At 39.0% G+C, this 15,091-nt stretch overlaps 1 protein-coding gene across 4 annotated transcripts in view; it reads right to left on the reverse strand.

Annotated features, from left to right (window-relative positions):
- Positions 1–15,091, reverse strand: part of RFC1 (replication factor C subunit 1) — a 77,501-nt gene that overhangs the window by 25,732 nt on the left and 36,678 nt on the right. For 2 of the 4 annotated variants that reach the window (XM_004038561.4, XM_019025465.4), the window contains exons 5-10: positions 12,881–13,113; positions 11,924–12,001; positions 8,700–8,777; positions 6,633–6,720; positions 5,733–6,019; positions 2,263–2,370 (exon numbers count right to left, since the gene is read on the reverse strand). In XM_004038561.4, coding sequence (XP_004038609.1) covers positions 2,263–2,370; positions 5,733–6,019; positions 6,633–6,720; positions 8,700–8,777; positions 11,924–12,001; positions 12,881–13,113 — 872 coding nt within the window. The remainder of the gene's footprint in view (positions 1–2,262; positions 2,371–5,732; positions 6,020–6,632; positions 6,721–8,699; positions 8,778–11,923; positions 12,002–12,880; positions 13,114–15,091) is intronic. The other 2 variants (XM_031010231.3, XM_019025466.4) reach the window with 1 other exon arrangement.

Raw genomic sequence — 15,091 nt, forward strand, 5'->3', positions numbered from 1 at the left:
CTGCAGGCTCCCATAAAACCCATAAGCCCCTTAAGGCCGACCTTCTCGCTCCCCACCCCGGTCCCAGCTACACCATCTCTCCCTCTCTTTATTAGGGGAGCTATTAATCTCTATATGTACTTATATATACCAAGCAAACTGAAAATTAAATTAATACATATATTGTATACTTATCCCCTTCCCTCCTGCCTTCTCAGAAATCTCATGCTACAATTGATTCTCCTTCTCCTGCTGGTATAACTTCCATCTCTCCCTTTCTGGTAGGACCTATCCCATTAGCAAAACGCATGCTTTAAATATCTCCTACCATAAAAATATGTAAATCTCCCCCTAAATTCCACTTTCCATTCTAGCTAGAAGTCACTTCCCCTTCTAGTCCTTCTAGCTAGAAGTCCTCCCACTTCTTTCTCCTTCACAGCCAAACTTATCAAAAATATCTACTTTTGCTGTCTCCATTTTGTCTCCTCACACTCACTCTTCCACCCACTTCCATCAGGCTCTGCCTCCACTGTCCTTAGCTCTTGCTAAGGCCACTAAGGATCATTAATTCATGTTACTAAATGGAACAATTTCCGGTCTTCCCTTACCTGGAATCTTAACAGCATGACAGACTTAACTACTCAATCATTTTTGAAATACTCTCTCTTCCCTTTGCTTCTGTGATCCCACGCTTATCAAACTTCTCTCCCATATTTGTAGCTGCTACTTCTCAGTTTCCTTTTGGTTTCCACCCTCTTCTACTTCACAAAGAAGCAGGGGCCAAGGCCCTCTTCTCTTCTTGTTCTGTACTAGTTTACCAGACAGATGCTATTAATCCCTTCATGCCAAGAATGCCCAAGTTTGTCCATCTAGTTCTGACTTCTGTTCTAAGCTCCAGTCCCACATATCTGCTTGTCTACTCAGCATCTCCATGTGGACATCTCACATAACCCTAAAGCACAGTGTGGCCAACAACGAACTCATTATCATCTCCCCAAACCAGCCCTGCCACCAATCGCATGATCCACCAAGCTGCTCATGCCAATAACAAGATCATCCCCAATACTCTTTCTTCTCACTTTCCACTTCAATTATCACCAAGTCCCATAGATTTTGCCTCTTCCAGTGAAACCTCTCCACTTTTCGACATTTTCACTGCTCCCCCAGACCAGTCCCTATCACTTCTCACCATCTCTCCTGATGATCTCTGTGTAGCTATTTCTGCCCCATCCACAGCACTTGGTACATCAGCAGCCAGAGCGATCTTTCAGAAATTCAAATCTGGTCATGTTATCCCTCCACTTTAAAATTCCTTCTCGGCCGGGCCCAGTGGCTCATGCCTGTAATCCCAGCACTTTGGAAGGCCAAGGCGGGCAGATCACCTGAGGTCGAGAGTTCGAGGCCAGCCTGACCAACATGGAGAAACCCCATCTCTACTAAAAATACAAAATTAGCCAGGCATGGTGGCGCACGCCTGTAATCCCAGCAACTCCAGAGGCTGAGGCAGGAGAATCGCTTGAACCCAAGAGGTGGAGGTTGCCGTGAGCTGAGATTGCGCCACTGCACTCCAGCCTGGGCAACAGGAGCGAAAACTCCGTTTCAAAAACACAAAATAAAAATTCCTTCTCTTAGACAAAAGTCTTAACATTAGGCCCTGCAAGATGTGATCCTATTAACCTCTTTGGCCATTCTCATCCCTTGGTCACTATGCTCCAACCACAATTTTTCTTTCAGTTCCTCAAACATACCATGCAAGAACCTTCCCCCTGCAGGAACATCATACATTCTGGCCCCTCTGCCCAGACCACCACGCCATCACAACCCCTTCACACCTGTTGAATGCCTTTCATTCTTCAAGTCTCCATTTAAATGTCACATTCTACATGCCCCACCAAGGACCAGGTTCCTCTGTTATACTACCTAAGGGCATCTTAGATTTTTCCCTCATAGCACATATCCCAATTATAATTAAATTATTTATTTAATGTCTCTTTCTTTAGGCTGTAAGTGCCATGCAAGCAAAAACATTAGTTTTGTCACTGGTATAGTCTCAAAGCTCAGCCTTTCTAGGGCTACTTGTTATTTAAAGGGAAATTTTTCTAAGTATCAAGCAGTGATTCATAACATGAAAAAACATCCCTAATTCTTGAAGATACTAACTGAAGCTTTTCTGTTGCTCATTTTTAATTATTAATCCTCTGCTGCTATAATCATAGTGAATACATACAGGGACCCATACGGCAGAGGCCCTCGCAGAATGGCATGCCCTCTCAGTACTCTTACCTTTGGTATTTCTTTGGAGCCCAGAGCCTTGGGACCTTCTCGATTTAAGTAGCTTCGATAAGCTTGATAATTAGTGCGTTTCTTTTCAGAATCTTCAGGACTTACAGACTTTGGGAACAGGGAAAGGAAAATGAACAAAGTCATACAAAATTCATGCAAAATTTAAAATACATATCTAGAAAGAAACATTATTTTTATTGTGTCACTTCTGTGTCTGGCTGTGAAATTAACAGTTTTAGCTACACAAGTACTTCCTAACTTACAGACAACTGACTTACGAACATCCCTGCATCAGCGCTTCTCAAAACTTTCAACTCTCTAAAGCCACACACCTCACGGCAAATTATGGGAATAAGCCAAGTTGCCAGCTCCAAGCAAAGAAATGCAAAAAGTGTTTTACTTTAGAAATTCACCTGAATTTTAAATTATATTTCGTGATATATCCATATATCCATGTTTAACAGGAAAATACATTTTTTCCCCAAGTAAACCTGATCACCCAAGAAGATATTCTGTGTTAATCCTATGACCTTCCATGTCCCTAAAGCACCAGCCTGCATCCCTAAGGACATAAGCATTCCAGTAGGAGAATCTAAACAGTCAGCTCAAAGAAGGTACAAGCTTTACTCCAAAGAGAAGACACGTTCTCTATGCTATTTCATCTCCTCCCATTCTACTTCTCTCGAGGAATTTACCGTAGGAATATCTCAGAAAATCCTGGGGAAACTTTTCAAACTATGCATCCCTAGATCCACCTCCAAGTTTCTCTTTCGGAGATATGGAGTATGGCCAGAATGTGTTTATGTGGGGGAAAAATATCTTAGATAGTTCTCATTTAAGAACCACTATCAGGTGTTTGTTATTTTTCCACTTCCTATTTTACATTATTTTTAACTTGTAAGCAATCCCAAATCCTTTTGAGAATAGACAAAATAGTAACTTCTATACAAAGAAATGGCGGCCGGCCGCAGTGGCTCACGCTTGTGGTCCCAGCACTTTGGGAGGCCGAGGTGGGTGGATCACGAGGTCAGGAGATCGAGACCATCCTGGCTAACACAGTGAAACCCCGTCTCTACTAAAAAAATACAAAAAACTAGCCGGGCTTGGTGGCGGGTGCCTGTAGTCCCAGCTGCTCGGGAGGCTGAGGCAGGAGAATGGCGTGAATCTGGGAGGCGGAGCTTGCAGTGAGCTGAGATCGCGCCACTGCACTCCAGCCTGGGTGACAGAGCAAGACTCCGTCTCAAAAAAAAAAAAAAAAAAAAAGGAATGGCTTAACCAATAAAATAGTTCAGCTGGTTTGGCTAAGAGGTCGATAAGCCATTAACAGGCTGGTCCTAGAATCTAACCCTACTTTCTAACAATGGTTCTCAAATGTTGGTGTGTGTTCATATCATATGAGGAGCTTATTAAAATACAGCTGCCCACACCACATTCCCTGGGAAACTCCATATTTTTAACAAGTTTCACAAGAGAGTCCAGTGCATACCAACATGGAAAAACGATTAATTTACGACACTCATTCTATGAAAAGAATTCTGAATGGTAAACAGCGTATACAATAACTTTGAAGGACACCCACTTTATGAAGTCAGAATTATTTGACCAAGACCAACTAAATGTATTAAATAGACTTTACTTGACGTTTCCAACCAAAACTGCTTAAGTAAAAGTTTTGAGTTATTTCTATTCTAACTTTAAAAAGTACAGTGAAGAGTATCATTTAAAGATTTCCTCTTTCTTCATAAAAACAGACCGCCTCTGTAAATGGAACATGTTTTAGTGTGCCTGAAGAAAATCATTCATTTACCAGATAAGCATTTAGTGCAGAAAAAATCTGAGACCAAAAAGTTAATTGCTCCTTTAAGCATATTTATAAGCATTGTCCACAAACAAAAGCATTCTGAAATCATCACCATTTCACTGTTCTGTGCTAAAATATAATGGTGATGACCAGTTAAAATAGGTGATATTCTACTTTTAATCCTAAGTGCCTAAGAGGCATGAATGAATAGTGGTTTCTCATTATGAATCTAAAGTAGTTCCAAATTGGAGATTCAGAGACCGTTCGCTTCTCAAATATATTTCCTAGCAAAATTTTTCAAAGATATTCATTATCTCATCATTTTTTCCTTTAAAAATAATTTCAGTATTGCAACACTGTTGTACAAGAATAAAAAAGAGTAAATTTAGGACTAAGCCAAATAACAATCATTTTAATAATAATAGCTAAGATGGCACTTATTAGGTCCCAGGCACTGCTCTAAGTGCTTTTACATATGAAGTCATTAGGTACTATTATTATTATTCCTATTTTACAAACAGCACCAAAGCACAGACAGGGGAAGTGACCAAACCTGCTAAGAGGCCCAGAGCCTGAAACTGGCTCCAGAGCCTGTGTGTGGAGCCACTATGTTATACTGCTTCAGAGGACCTGAGTTCAAGGCTGGCCCTGCCACTTACCAGGTGGATGATCTTAGCATAGTTAAACTCTTTCAGCCTGTTTCCTCGTCTTTAAAAGTTGAATAATAAAAATAAATATCTCACAGGGTTGTTGTGAAAATTATATGAGCTACCACATGTAAAGTATTCGCACAGTATCTGACACACAATAACAATAAATATGGGCTTACTTAGCTATATTAATACTCCATATCCTACAACAGCTTCTAAATAAGATATCTTAAAAATATTATAATGACTTATGATCGTTAGAAATAAAACTTGAAAACAAACCCAGACTAACACATAGCACCAAAATATATACAGCAGTCCCCCTTTATCCGAGGAAGGTATGTTCCAAGACCACCCCAGTAGGTGCCTGAAACCACAGACAGTACCAAACTCTATATATACTTACATGTACTGTTTTTCCTATCTAATAACCAAGCCGGCTACCAAGTGACTAACGGGTGGGTAGTGTATCCAGCATGGATATGCTGGACAAAGAGATGATTCACATCCTGGGTGAGATAAAGCAGGTTGGCCAGAGAGATTTCATCATGTTACTCAGAAGAGTACCCAATTTAAACCTTATTAATTGTTCATTCCTGGAATTTTCCATTTAATACTTTCAGAACATGATTAACCACAAGTAACTGAAACTTCAGAAGGCAAAACCATGGATAAGGGGGAATACTGTACTCCCTAGAAAGTTCCCACCAAGGCCGGGCGCGGTGGCTCACGCCTGTAATCCCAGCACTGTGGGAGGCCAAGGTGGGCAGATCACCTGAGGTTGGGAGTTCAAGACCAGCCTGACCAACATGGAGAAACCCCGTCTCTACTAAAAATACAAAATTAGCCGGGCATGGTGGCACATGCCTGTAATCCCAGCTACTTGGGAGGCTGAGGCAGGTGAGTTGCTTGAACCTGGGAGGCAGAGGTTGCAGTGAGCCGAGATTGTGCCACTGCACTCCAATCTCAGCAACAAGAGCAAAACTCCATCTCAAAAAAAAAAAAAACAAAGTTCTTACCTCTTTTTTAGCTGGAGAACTTTTGGTTTTCTTAGGAGTTTTTGTCTCTCCTTTCAATTTAATGGCATTTTCTTTTCTTTTTGAGGCCACAGGCTCTATTTCTTTATAAGAGCTCTCTTCTTTACTTTTCATAATTGCCAGCTTAGAACTGGCCTTGGGAGAAGAGACTTCTCCTATTTTGTCAGCTGATGACTTGGAATGTTGCTGAGATTCTTTTGAACTTTCATATTTACTTTGCTTCCTAGGACTGTAGCTCTTTCTTTCATCTGAAACTTGTGCTGTTTTTACTAGGAAGAAAGAAAAGATTATGATTGTTGTTTTTGGAAAATGATAATCTATATCAACTTTTCTTTCATTTTTCAACTGAGTAATCTTAGCACAGAATATACCCTGAAGGCCCAAAATCCTAAAGTGTCAAGACCATCTGTTTATAGTAAATCTATAAATACATTTACTTATAGGACTAAGATCATCTAGACTAGCAGATGATTTGCTATCAGAACCACTGAAGAATAAAACCTACAAGCAATAAGCAAGAGAGCTGAAGATGACCTGGCCAACTATGAGTCAACTCTGAGACTACCTCTGACATGAAAAGCTCAAAACATCTAGGTTCTTCATCTTTATATATTGAAATCCACATATTGCACTATACTTGGAAATTAACAAGAAGCCAGGAGTTTTAACACAATTCTCACAGTAATCATAGAGCAGATGGGCATTCTGTACCAGCTAGCATCCAAACAGCTTTCAAAGTTTCTAAGTTCAATATGCTCTAATAGTCCTATGAAATAATGTCTACCTAACAATACATATTTACTGAATAGGATACTTAAACTTATCATGAATTTACTTCCATGAAGACAAGTGCTCCATCTTACTTTTTTCTGCTAGTATTACCTTTATGAGGATATTTATGTTTTTCTGCTTTACTTAAATTGGCTTGGACAGATGAAAACGTTTCTCCCGCTTCTGTGTCCTTTCGAGCCTAAACAAATTTTAAAAGTGTCAGATGTGACAAATAATAGAAAAACTATTACCATAAAATCTGTTGTTAAAATCCATTAAAATTTTAAGGGTCACCTTTCAACTAGCAGGACACTACAATAAACTGTCATCCATTCATCCACAAAATTTCCAAGGCAAATGAGGCATATTTTATTACTTCATGTTACAAATGAGGAAACAGATGAAAGGGTATAAAAATACATCTATAAAAATTATCCCTCTTCATCCCAACCTGTAAATCTGGAAGTAGAAGCCTTATTTCTCCTTCATCTCAACTCTCAAATTGTTAGTATTAAGCAGTTAAAAACTAAAATCTAAACTTAAAAGACTAAAATAAAAATAAACAAAAGCTTGAAAGAAAATGAGAGCACTTTCTCAAAGGGGAAAAAAAATATCCATTCTTTCCACTGCTCCTTCAAAACTCCATTTTATAAAAAGTTCACAAATTGAGGTGTGTGATAGTCTTTTAAAGTAATTATAATTTGAGTGTCTTTAGATGAAATAAGACTTTTCAAATGACAAAGTCTCTACCACTCCCTACTGTCTTAATACCTGCCTGTTCAGTCTTAGCTCCTGATGTATCTAGGTTTACAACTCTCTGCTTTAAAGAAGTAAAATCTTTTGAAGTAATCACATATTGACATTGACAATTATATTAACAGAATGTGATTCATCAGAAATAAAGCTAATCTCCTGGAGATAAATAAAAAATAAAAATAAAAAAATTTAAAAAATTAAAGTCTTGATGTTTTAAAGATTCCCCAAAATAAGACTGAGGCAGGCAGATCACTTGAGCTCAGGAGTTCGAAACCAGCTTGGGCAACATGGCAAAACCCCATCTCTACAAAAAACACAAAATTATTAGCTGGGTGTGGTAACACACGCCTGTAGTCCCAGCTACTTGGGGGGCTGCGGTGAGGGGATCAATCAAGCCCAAGAAGTCAAGGTTGCAGTGAGCTGAGATAGCACCACTGCACTCCAGCGTGGGTGACAAAGTGAGACCTCGCAAAAAAAAAAGAAACAAAAAGAAAAAGATTCCTCAAAATATACTCATTATTATATGAGACTGTCATAATATAGATCTTAGAGTTAACTAATTAGAACTGACAAAACTGTGCTTCCTGAAAAGACAGTGATTAATATTGAAGTTATTAAGCTTGTGTTCCAAAAGAATTTTTATGAGCATTATTTTCTGAACAAGTACATAAGAACTCCTATGATAAAGGAGTAAGGAAAAGGTAAACTGGGCACAGAAGCTCATGCTTCTAATCCCAACACTTTGGGAGGCTGAGGTGGGAGGATAGCTTGAGCCCATGAGTTCGAGGCTTCAGTGTGCTATGAACGTGCCAGTGTAATCCAGCCTGGGCAAGAGTGAGACCTTGTCTCAAAAAAAAAAAAAAAGAACTAAAAGGCCAGGCATGGTAGCTCACATCTATAATCCTAGCACTTTGAGAGGCTGAGGCAGGAGAATCGCTTGAACTCTGGAGTTCAAGACCAGCCTGGCCAACATAACAAAACCCCCTCTCTACAAAAATATACAAAAATTAGATGGGTGTGGTGGCACACACCTGTAGTCTCAGCTACTCAGGAGGCTGAGGCAGGAGGATCACTTGAGATCAGGAGGCAAAGGCTGCACTGAGCCCAGATCATGCCACTGCACTTCAGCAGAGACCCTGTCTCTAAAATAAAATAAAATAAAATAAAATAAAATATAAAAAGAATAAGGAAAAGATATAATTCTTTGTTTTGTGATAAAAGGTTCTGGTTTGTTTTGATGCCGTCGCCCTTCTTTTAAGAAGAATAAGTTTCTCAATGAGCTTCCCCAAAAACATTTTTATAAAATAATTTAACTTCTTTCTGGAAAAGTTATTCATGTTTTGGCTAGAGCCTAGAACACGCAAGTATGAACACTGATCTGTACTGTATATTCAGAACGCAAATAGCCCAACATTATGCCACCTTTTTGGTCTTGGGTTCTTCATCCAACATGGCTAATGTTCTGGCAAACTCTTCATCTTCATGCAACTGCCTCTCCAGCTGTAAAATGTGTCAGCAAAGTGAGTTGAGTTGCTCTTTTTCTTTTCGTAAATAGAAGTTTTAAATGTCTGATTCATATATTTAGAAGAAACTAGAAAAACATTTTCCAGAAAATAATTATGACATTTTCCCACTCAACATTAATAGTGAAGTATCACAGGTTTGTTTCACTAAGCTGAATCAGATTTTGGAACATACAGTTCTGGTTTTGCAGGGATGACAGATAAAGTGAGCATATTTTTAAAGTCATATTTCTTACTTATAAAACATGAGGTCTGTACTTTTCTCTTAATGGTTCTTATGCAACACAGCTTTCTTATTTCTATTTATTGTCTAAAAAGACCTCTGAAAGGAATCTCAACCTAATAGGAAAACACAATCATCTGGGGAGCACAAAAATAGTGAATCTAAGAATTTAAAAAAAGTATACAGTATTTTTTTGGCACATATAGTAAGCTATATACAAATGTAAAATCACTTTTACTATCAAACTCCTATTTTCAATTACTAATTCAAATGCATCTGTTCTCACTTTTGAAAATTTAAGTCATCATGTCAGGAGTTCTACTAACATGCTAATGTAACACAGAGACATTCTAGTTATCTCAGTTATTTCAAAATACTTTCACATTCAGCAAAATGGAGCTCTTCCAAAAGAGAATATATAGCAGTGGAGTATCTTTCTCATTATAAACCAAATGGCTGTATGCTCCCTGGTAAAATGGCCTTACGTGATATTCAATAAAAAACACCCTACATTATTCAAACAAAGAAAAGGACTTCAAAATCCACTCAATCTTTTAAAAGTGAAGCGGAAAAAAAAAGGGAGGAAAAACTCTTACAGGGATAATTAGTAAAGACATCTTCAGTTACTGACACCTAAAAGTCCTTAATCAGATTAATAAATTACCCAAACAAGATTCTGAAAGAATGTGATAAAAATGGAAAAACAGGGGATTGTGATACAAAGTACCACACCTGGTTTGGAAAGGATTAGGTAACCCTCTAGTATTTGGATCAGGAGAAGTCAGGTTCCTAAAAATTACTTCCTAGTTTGACCTAGGCTACTTGTGCTACCTTGAGTCATGTGGATACTCGCTTGTAGTTTATGTAATTCAGTGTGATCAAATAAGATAGAAAAACATTTTGAAAACACAAACTAAACTGCCAAAGTAATAAAATGTGAACAATCACAATATTGTTCTCTCACAATAATACTTATCAAGAGCCCATTGTATGCCAGACACTAAGATAAGCACTGATGTAACAATGGTTGAGTGAGACATAAATGGTTGAGACAAATGGTTGAGTGAGAGTCCTGGTGAGCGGACCTTAGAGCCTATACTTGCCATTCTAATTAAATAGCAAGTATAATAAATGATAATAGTAGCTATGACAGAGTGTGACAGAGTATATCGGAGGAGTTTCTAATATAGTTGAGGTAGTCTGGGAAAGTGACACTTAAGCTAAGCAAGAGGAAGGGAGTTCAAACAGCCAGCAGCTAAGTCTGGAACCTCTGACAGAGATGAGCGCTCCTCCCTGAAATACTTTCTTTGGCTTCTGTAAGATATCAACCTCTCCTGATGTTCCTACTTCACTAGCCACTCTCTCCTCTCCTTTGCTGGATCATCCTCCTTTTCCTGACCTCTAACAGTGGCCCAGGGCTCAATCCTGAGACCTTTTTTTCTTTTCTATTTGCATTATCTCCCCATGATCTCATCCAGTTACACAGGTTTAAATATTACTCAACTGGTAATGATTTCCACATGTCCATCTTCAGTTTAGACTTCTCCCCTGAGTTCCTGACTCTTCTACCCAACCACCTACTCTGCCTTTCCATTTGGAAGTCTATTAGACATCTCAAACTTAACTTGTCCAAAAGATCTCTCTGTACCAAACCTGTTCTGCTTCCTGTGTTCCAGCCTTAGTAAATCGTATCACCATTCACCCAGTTGTTAAGGCCATAACTGAATATTATTTTCCAAGAGACAAGGTATTGCTCTGTCACCCAGGCTGGAGTGCAGTGGCACAATCACAGCTCATTGCAGCCTGAACCTCCCAGGCTCAAGCAATCCTCCCACCTCTGCCTCCCAAGTATCTGGAACCACAGGTGTGCACCACCATGCCCAGTTGATTTTTGTATTTTTGGTAGAGATGGGATTTCCCTATGTTACCCAGCCTGGTCTCAAACTCCCAGGCACAAGTGATCCTCCCACCTCGGCCTCCCAAAGTGCTGGAATTACAGGCATGAGCCACCACACCCAGCCTCATCTGTGAATCTTCTTCCCTCACACCTTACATCCAATCTGTCAAAAACAACTTGTACCTTTCAAGTCACATTCAGATTATGCCCACTTCTCACTGCCTTTTCCTATTACAAGCTGACATCTCTCACCTACCATTCAGTCTACAAACTGATCTGCTTTTGATCTTGCCCCCACCATGAACTATTAACATCATCGAAGCCAAAGTAATTTTCTTTTAAGATCCATCAAGTCATGTCACTTTTCTATTCAAAACTCCAATGGGGCTGGGTGTGCTGGCTCACACCTGTAATCCCAACAATTTGGGAGGCCAAGGTCAAGACCAGCCTGGCCAACATGGTGAAACTCCATCTCTACTAAAAATACATAAATTAGCCGGGTGTAGTGGTGGGCGCCTGTAGTCTCAGTTACTGGGGCAGGTGAGGCAGGAGAATCACTTGATTCCCAGGAGGTGGAGGTTGCAATTAGCCAGATTACGCCACTGCACTCCAGCCTGGGCAACAAAGCGAGACTCTGTCTCAAAAAATAAAAAATAAAAACTCCAATGGTTTCCCATTTGGAAGAAACTAAATTCCAAAGTCCTTATCATTAACATCCTTTTTGTAGGTATCAAAGACCTATCATGACCTACAGGATTTGCTGCTAGCCATTTCTTCAAAATCATCTCACAGCACTTGATCAATCTTCTCTAAAAATAAATCTTTCAGTAAATAATTCTCCCCGGTCTCATCATTTATCTTGTATAGAAATTTAGATTTTCACTTATTAGATTTTAACTTATTTTACATGTAACTTCCAATGAGGTTCAATTCAAAACCTGGCTGGACTAAATAGCTAGTCACAATATCAAGTTACTAATGATTCTAAGCAAAATGCCAATACCTCCGCATCTTCATCAAGCTGTAATTGCTTGGCGATGGCTTCATCATTTAATCCAGACTCATCTGTATTTTCTGAAAGCTATATTTCAAAGAAAATCAAGCAAAATCAGCATAAACCTTAAGTTAAAAATAAGGCACTTTTTCTTGACTGTTGCTGATTAAATACACCAATGAGAGATAAGTGTATCAGTAACAGCTGCAATGTACACCAGCCAGAAAGTCAAATTTATGGCTACTCCCTGACCATATCCAATCCCTAATAAATATCCTATAGACAGACCTGTCTCACTTAGTTCTATTGATATGTTCAAGAGAAGTACCAAAAATAAAAATAAAAAAACCCAATCCTGTAGATTAATGTCTTGGCTTGACAAGTAGCCCAGAACATTGGCAAACCAATATGTGAGAATGATTACATTGTTCTATGGAGGAAGTGATAGAATCAACAAACACACACTATGGGGCAGGCTTTCTTTAACTCAGGGGACTACTTTCACCATAATTTATCTGGTATGTCTGTTTCCTAAATGGCCAGAAACAGATGAAGCCAATATCTGCCAAAGTAGAGAAGGTCAGAAGTGTAGCATAGGTATGCTCTATTTATAAGGAATCTATTTATTATCTCATTTGGAAACAAATTTATCGCTAATATTGACTGGTTGATGTCAATAGTAAAATGAGTTTGCATTCTGAGAACTCAATTTAAATTCGAATAATTATCATTTTTTCTTATGGCTTAAATGATCTTTTCCCGCTTTCAAGAATTAAAAAATTAAATATGTAACATTCCAACTTCCTCATCCTTTAAAATGAGGGCAATACATTTTATCCATAATCATAGGAAAATTATTTTAATTATTAAAACATGTTGCCTATTTACTACATCCTAGTTTCTCCTGTTAATATTAGTGAATGGGTATAAATCCTGAGCATACTTGCTTATACGTAGAACACTTACCTCTTTTCTTTTGCTTGCCACCATCTTCTTATTAGATCTTTGGACACTTCCAGTTCCAAAATAATCAAGTACTGATGTGGGTGTAAGTTTTATTGGTGATAAAGGCTTATTCTTGGTCTTAGTGTTTTCTTCATTCTTTTTCATGTTTGATGTTCCAAGATGACTATTTGTAGATCTTCCATTCTCTTTTGACTTAGAGGCCGCCTTCTTACACATAAAGTCATCTTCTTCATCTTAAATGAAATGTAACCAAATATTTTTTATAAAACATCAATTCGGTTATACAAAGAAAACACTTCTACCAACTTTATAAAAAGTATACAAGAGGCTAGACATGGTGGCTCATGCTTGTAATCCCAGCACTTTGGGAGACCAAGACAGGAGAATCATTTGCGCTCAGGAGTTCAAGACCAGCCTGGGCAACATCATGAAACTCCTTCTCTACAAAAAAATTAACAAAAAATTAGCCAGGCATGGTGGTACACACCTGTAGTCCCAGCTACTAGGGAGGCTGAGGCAAGAGGATATAAACCCAGCAGGTTGAGGCTACAGTTAGCTGTGATTGCACCACTGCACTCCAGTCTGAACAACAAAGACCCTGTCTCAAAAACAAAATAAACATCCAAGAACTTAGAGATGCTAATAACTTTTTTTCCCCCTATCTCCTAAATTCAACCATCATCCCCACATTTACCAGTGCCAGGCCTGTAATACGCTATATCCCCCAGTTACTACCAAGAGTACACAAATATTTACTGAGCACTCATTATGTACCAGGAACTTAAGATACAGCAGTGAATAAAAAAGACAAAATCCTTGCCCTCATGGAACTTAAAGTCTAGAAGAGGAAACAGATATACAAATAAACAAATATACACTGTCAAGTTAAATGTTCTATGAATAAAAAGTAAAACAGGGTGAAAGAATTAAAGAGTGATGAAGGGTACTCTTTGAGATAAGGTAGTGAGGGAATGCCTCTTTGATAAACAACATTTTAACGGAGGCTTGAAATGAAGATACCTCAGGCAAGAATATTTGGGCAATTAAAACTACAAATGGAAAAGCCGAGACGGAAGTGTGCCTGGAGTTCAATGTGGCTGCAGCACAATGCGGAGGCGTGCCAGAAGAGTTCGGGTGAAAGAGGTAGGGGCCAAATCCTGGAGGACTTTCTAGGCAATAGGAATAATTTTAGTCTTTATTATAGAAAGGGAATCCACTGGAGAATTTTGAGAATAGTTTGTGACCCAACTTAAGGCCTGTCATTTGGAAAACACACTGCAGAGCGGGGAAAGTGAATGCAGTGAGACCACTTAGAAAGCTACTGCAGTTCCAGATGAGATACGGAAGGCTTGGACTGTGGTGGTATTCGCAGAGGTAGTAAGTTGTCAGGTTCTAGCTATATATTGCAGGTGAACCATCTACTGTTATCTAACCATTCATTTAAGACCATAAATTCTTTGTTACATTTTATTTTTCTAAAAAGTTTCCACAAAACATCTGGCTTTAAATATCTTTTTAAGCATTCATGACAATGTTTAGATAATTAGGAGCTCCAAAAATGTACCTCAAAAGGGCCTCAATAAATTTGTTTGCTTCAGTGACTCACAAAAAAAAAAAAAAAAAAAAAAAAAAAGCTTTTCGATTTGGCCTATAAACAAAAGAAATCCAATAAAAATGAAAATCTAAGAGACAAACATGAGGCCGGGCATGGTAGCACACACCTGTCATCCCAGTACTTTGGGAGGCTGAGGCGGAGGATTGCTTGAGCCCAGGAATTCAAGATCAGCCTGGGCAACATAATGAGACTCCATCTCTACCAAAAAAAATTAGCTGTGGAGGCAGGCGGATCACTTCAGGTCAGGAGTTCGAGACCAGCCTGGTCAACATGGTGAAACCCCATCTCTACTAAAATTACAAAACTTAGCCGGGCGTAGCGGTGCGCGCCTGTAGTCCCAGCTACTCCGGAGGCAGAGGCAGAGGGTGCAGTGAGCTGAAATTGTGCCTCTGTACTCCAGCCTGGGAGACAGAGCAAGACTCTGTCTCAAAAAAAAAAAAGAAAAAGAAAAATTAAGCTGGGCATGGTGGTGCAGGCCTGTAGCCCCAGCTACTCAGGAGGCTAAGGCAGTAGGAGGATCGCTTGAGCCCAAGAAATGGAGGCTGCAGTAAGCCTCGATTGTACCACTGCACTCCAACCTGTCTCTAAAAAAAACT

The sequence above is a fragment of the Gorilla gorilla genome, chromosome 3 (assembly GCF_029281585.2).
Source record: "Gorilla gorilla gorilla isolate KB3781 chromosome 3, NHGRI_mGorGor1-v2.1_pri, whole genome shotgun sequence".
NCBI lineage: Eukaryota > Metazoa > Chordata > Mammalia > Primates > Hominidae > Gorilla > Gorilla gorilla.